Consider the following 5,928-nt stretch of genomic DNA (forward strand, 5'->3'; position numbering starts at 1 on the left):
TGTATGTGCGCGCGCGTGTGTGGTGCGTATGTGCGCGCGTGCGTGTGTATGCGCGTGTGTGCGCACGCGTGTGTGCACGAGCGTGTGCATGTGTGCTCTCGCGCACGTGTGCATGTGCGTGTGCACGTGTATGTGTGCGCGCGTGTGCGCGCGTGTGTGCATGTGTATGCGCGTGCGTGTGCGCGCGCACGTGTGTGTGTGCATGTGTATGCGCGTGTGTATGTGCGTGTGTGTGCGCGCGTGTGTGCATGTGTATGTGCGTGTGCGCGCGCACGTGTGTGTGTGTGTGCGCGCAGTACACGCACTGGGTCCTGTTGTGAGCTATCCCTCTTTCCAAGGCCCGAGAACCCGGTCTAGAGCAAAGCGGGTGATTCTGTTTTTGCCTCCGAGTGCAATGTCCTACTTTCAGGGTGGTGCTGGGGGGCTTCGTGAAGGACTTCACTGGTAGCCCAAATCCACCGGAGTGTAATTGTACGGCCTTGCGTGTACCCAGGATGGACTCAAATCCGTGCAATTACGCCTTAACATGCAGGAGCCAGACGCCGGGGTCCCGCCGCGGGGCAGGAGCTCCGGGGCCGCCCACCGCGGAGCCCCGGTCTGCAGGGAGCGGGTTCCGGGGCGGTGAGCGGCGGCGGCGGCTGAGACCGCGGCTGGCTGCAGGCGGGGACTGCGCGGGCTGGAGGACCCGGGGAGGTCGATGCCCCGCCGGACACAGCCGGCCGCACGCGGCCCCGGGCCCAGCCCGCTTCCTAGCGTCCCAGACGGCCTCACGCCGGCAGCCACAGTGGCTGCTGCGTGAGGGCGCAGCGGGATCGGGCGCAGCGCTCACCATTGGCTGCGCCGCGGGTCCCCGGCTCGCACGTGGCTGCCCTCGCGGCCCCGTTTTCCCCGCGTCTCACGGGGACCGGCACAGGCCCCCCACGAACGCCCGGGGGCGTGGCCCGAGGAGGAGTGGGCGTGGCCTCTGGGAGCAGCCCTGGTATTGGCCGTGAGGCCTGAGGGCGGGGCCTACGCTGGAGAAAACAGGCGCGCCGCCGCGGGCAGTCCCATCGCCGAGCCCGAGCTGCCGGGTCGCTGCACCGCGTCCCCGGTCGCCTCACTTTTATAGTCTTTATCTTCACTTTGGCGCGCCGCACCCCGGCCTTCCCGCGCCTCCGGCCCCGCACGTCCGGTCCCGCGTGGTGCAGCCCGGCCGCTGCGGCGATGCGCCTCATCCAGAACATGTGCACCATCGCCGAGTACCCCACCCCGGCCAGCGCCGCCGCCGCCGCCGCCGCCGCCGACGGCTGCCTGGGGGTCGCGGGCCGCCGGCTGGTCAAGATCGCCGTGGTGGGGGCCAGCGGCGTGGGCAAGACCGGTGAGTCCGAGCCACGGGCCGGGGGTCTGCCCCCCCTCCCCCTCCCGGGCTTTGCGGGTAACCGAGAGGAGGGAGGGCGGGGTCGGTTAACCCGCGTCCTCCCGCCCAGCGCAGCAGACCTGCCGGGACTGGCACCGGGGGCTCGGGGCCTCGGGGGCTGAGTCCGCCCCGGGGAGACCGTCTCCTGCGGGGAGGCTTCGGGGTGCCCCCGAGGGGGGCTGGGCCACCGGACCCTCCCGAGGTGGAAGCAGGGTCGGGGAGCCGCGGGAAGGACTTCCCTGCGTGGCCGGCCAGGGAGCGCTCGGAGCGTGGTTGCGAGTGGGTTAACCCCGCTCCCTTTCCTTTGCTCTGACCCGCAGCTCTGGTGGTCCGGTTCCTCACCAAGCGATTCATCGGCGACTACGAGAGAAACGCAGGTGAGCAAAGTAAATGCCCGGAGGGAAAGGCGATCCCGAGGACGGCCGTTCCCCGGTCTCGGTCGCTCCCAGGCCGGGTCCGGCCTGGGGGTTCTGGCACCTCCCCAGCCCCGGGGCGCCCCTCCGTGCCCCCTCCCTCCCCACGCGACTGCCATCTGGCCTCGTTCCATTCCGGGACCATTCATCATCTTATCAAGTGCCCGAAAGTATTCGCAGGGACCCCCGGTGGAAGCACCCTTTGTACTCCTGGGCCTCTCCCTTCAAAACATGCCTGCCGAAGTCATAAAAAAAAAAAAAAAAGAGAAAAAGAAAAAGAAAAAAAAAGCTAGCCAGCTCCTCCCCCACCCCCTCCCTCTCCACCCGCCGCCGTTCAGAGTGACCTTTTAAAGCAAAGGCCAAAGGACAGCAGTTGTAAACCTAAAGTTCTCTTTTCTTCACAAAGAGACATAACTAGATGGCAGAGTTTTAGGAGGCTGAGTTCCTGAATAAATGAGAGGAACAAGTGTGCGGTGATTTTAAGAAATGCTACCTTTCTACCTATGCTGTTAGCGTAGGCAGTAATCTACAGGCAGAATGAAGTCCCTATAGGAGATTATTCGAAATGTTATATATGCCACCCCAGGATAAAGCTTCTGCTTTAATGTAATACCAGTAGCTGTGTATTTACTAACCATATTTGCCTACTCATCTTTTATATATAGTGGCCAAAATGTTAACCTGTGGCCAAAGAATGATTATATACCCAAGTCAAACAAAATCCACACATGCTAGACAGGAACTCTGCTTCAAGAAAGTATTCAAATACAAAAACTCTGTTTAAAATTAGACTTCAGTCTCCCAAATCTCACCAACTTTGCCCTGCTTTTAATAAATCCTAAGATGTTTTAAAATGGCTGTTGATCTTTCTTTTTTAATCTAGAGAAAATTTCCAATACATAGAAATACACTGTGTGCCTTTCTGTGTTGAATACAGCTGGCTATGTTGTTTTAACATTTTGAAAAGGAAACAAAACAAAAACAAAAACACCCACAATCTCGTTTTGTTGCCTTCTTAGGTAATCTCTACACAAGACAAGTCCAGATAGAAGGTGAAACGCTGGCGATTCAAGTTCAAGACACTCCAGGCATTCAGGTGAGAAGCTGGGAGATAGAAGGCAGCTGAGGGACTGGGGAGATGCTCAGTTTTCAAAGTACCTCCCAGAGGGAGAAAGGGATTTGGAGAATCAGGGCTAGACTTTTACATGTTGTTTGACACTGTGTGTGTGTGTGTGTGTGTGTGTGTGTGTGTGTGTGTGTGTGTGTGTGTGTGTGTGTGTGTGTGTGTGTGTGTGTGTGTCTGTTGTGGGGCCTGAACTCTGGGTCTGGGCGCTGTCCCTCAGCTCTTCAGTTCAAGGCTAGAGCTCTACCACTTGAACCACAGCACCACTTTCGGCTTTTTCTGCTTATGTGGTGTGGAGGAATCCAACCCAGGGCCTCATGCATGCAAGGCAAGCACTCTAGCGTTGAGCCACCTTCCCAGCCCCTGTTTGACACTTTGTGTCTGGCTGTTGGTCAGTCTTGGCCTGGCCTAATTTGGGAGATGAGGCTGTGGCATGGGAGGATTTTACAGGACAGGAAAAACTAAAGTCAAACACTTGCAAATGGTAGTTTCCTTGCTCTGGTGAAAAAGGGTGTTGCTTTTAAAAATGTATTTATGTGTTTTTATTTTAAACCATATATGTCTTTCACATTGAAAACCAAACATCTAGATAAGAGTCTTCAATACTTAAAATCACTTTGATGTTGTTTCTCTGTAGACAAAAAGAGCCTGCTAGTGGTTCCTCCCCCACTCCTAAACTGGGCGGTTATCCAGGTTTAAATGCTTCCAGCTCCTATCTTTACTTCCCCAGACTTACTGTCTAGCCAGTTAATTTCCCATTTTGTGCAACTACAAAGTCTCTCTGCGTGGAGTTCTCTGCAGGTCAATTTTCCACTTGAGTGTGGTGAGCTGCACTGTTATTTATTCCAACTCTGTGCAGCTGGGTCAACATATTGTCAAGAAAGCTGAAGTGTGTGGGGATGGAACATGGTTTTGACCTGCAGCCTGGAACTGCGGTGGCAGGCCCCTTTTGAACTCACAGTCCAACCAGGCCAGGGCTCTTTGCTGTTCTCCGTGCCACTCACTTGGCCCTCACCGCTCTCTTTCAGGTCCATGAGAATGGCTTGAGCTGCAGTGAGCAGTTGAACCGATGCATTCGCTGGGCAGACGCGGTGGTGATGGTTTTCTCCATCACTGACCACAAGAGCTACGAACTCATTAGCCAGCTTCACCAGCACATCCAGCAGCTCCACCTGGGCACTCGGCTGCCCGTGGTAGTTGTGGCCAACAAGGCTGACCTGTTACATATCAAGCAGGTTGACCCCCAGCATGGACTGCAGCTGGCCAGCATGCTGGGCTGCTCCTTCTATGAAGTGTCCGTTAGTGAAAATTACAACGATGTCTACAATGCTTTCCACGTCCTTTGCAAAGAAGTGAGTCACAAACAGCAGCCCAGCAGCACCCCTGAGAAGCGGAGAACTTCTCTCATTCCCAGGCCCAAGTCCCCCAACATGCAGGACCTGAAGAGGAGGTTCAAGCAAGCACTCTCTGCCAAAGTGAGGACTGTCACCTCTGTCTGAAGCAGGACCATTCAAGGGGGTTTGGTCATCCAGGAAGAGGGCCTAAGGTTCCTCCCGTGCAGGACTATTGTATGCTGGCCATGGTTCATGGTTCCAGAAAGGGCTGGAACAGAGAGGCCCTGGGGCCTGTGGAACTACTAGTGATGAGGAAGTGTCTGGAGCAGGGGGCAGACAGACTAGGCCTGAATGAGCACCCCAGGCCACTGTGGATCTGTCACATGGACTTTGTTCCTTGTCCTGTTGAGTGGGGAGGGGGCAGACCCAGTTTAGGTTTTCTTCTTAACTACCTTGTAAAGGATGATCAGTTATAGGTTCATCGCACATATGGCTGTGTTTTAGGTGGAATGAATGAACACATGATGCAGTCACATGCTCCCCCTATCCTGTCCTTCCTTCTTTTTCTTTCTTTTTTTCTCCTAAGAGGAGGAATTGCTTTCCTCTTACCTGTATGATTTGCATCTCTGGACCTCCATTTCTTACAAGATTCCCAGATTTTCTTTTTTAAGAACAAGGAAGAGCTTCCCACCCTCAATAAAGGTTGAGTTTGGGGTCAAAGGATTCTGTGTCCAGATGGCTAGGAGCTGTGGTCTTCAGGAAGGTGCTGGCTCTCCCGACAAGGTGTAGTGTGCTTAGCAGGGCATGTGCTGAGTAGCTGTGAAGAACTTCCATCCCAACTGACCAACTGTGAGACTGTATAGTTCTGTTTGTTTGTTTGTTTTTTCAACTGTTACATCAGGTACCAGAAAAAGAAAAGTGTCAATTGATTTTGGTATAATTTGTGTAAAATGGCCCATGATGATGACATTGGGTTGCTTCCTAGGCCTGACCGAGTCATGGCTATGAGTGGCTGACATACAAAAATACTATCTTACAGTGACCAGATACAGGGGCTTCCTGCCAAATCCCCTATACAGATGCACTTTAAAAAGCCATTCATGCTTTGGCTGAAACTGTAATTAATTTATTTTATGTACAATAAATCTCATTTGAAAAGAGTAAACATCTGTCTTGGTCTTTATTGAAACATTTACCTTCTGCCTTTTAGACACAGTATTACTTACACTTATGGCATGCACTTATTGGGCACACTGAGTCAGTACCTGAGCCTTGCAGGGGTTGTCTCTTAAGTCTCAAATTATTTTATTACCTCATTTTATAGATGATGAAATCGGCTTGCCAAGCAAATGATATAACTTTCAGAACCCTGATTGTGAATTACAGCTCGTAGATCTATATGAGGAGACACACATCCTCCTCCCTACCCATTTTCTCATGGTTCTCCTGGTCAACCGAAGACAAAGGGCAGACTACACATTTATCTCAGCAAAAAATCTTCGAGGATGTTCATGCTTCTAGCATAAGAAGTGTTTCCCTGGTAGTTTTGGAAAAGCCTCTTCTTGGGTATGCTGTTTCTAAAATTTTTATTCTCATGGTGAAGCCACTGGTGCGGCTGTTGCTAAAGCATGTGCCACAATGGCCAGATATCTCATTTGAGCC

General features: G+C 53.3%; 1 protein-coding gene across 1 annotated transcript; it reads left to right on the forward strand.

Moving 5' to 3' along the window:
- Positions 1–1,075: 1,075 nt before the first annotated feature.
- On the forward strand, positions 1,076–5,419 carry Rasl11b (RAS like family 11 member B). The gene is made up of 4 exons (XM_042678233.1): positions 1,076–1,357; positions 1,717–1,773; positions 2,829–2,905; positions 3,961–5,419. The coding sequence occupies exons 1-4, from the start codon at positions 1,204–1,206 to the stop codon at positions 4,429–4,431; spliced, it is 759 nt and encodes a 252-aa protein (XP_042534167.1). The 5' UTR covers positions 1,076–1,203; the 3' UTR covers positions 4,432–5,419.
- Positions 5,420–5,928: the final 509 nt, after the last annotated feature.

Source organism: Dipodomys spectabilis, unplaced genomic scaffold, assembly GCF_019054845.1.
Source record: "Dipodomys spectabilis isolate Male_0828 unplaced genomic scaffold, ASM1905484v1 ptg000043l, whole genome shotgun sequence".
NCBI classification, from domain to species: Eukaryota; Metazoa; Chordata; class Mammalia; order Rodentia; family Heteromyidae; genus Dipodomys; species Dipodomys spectabilis.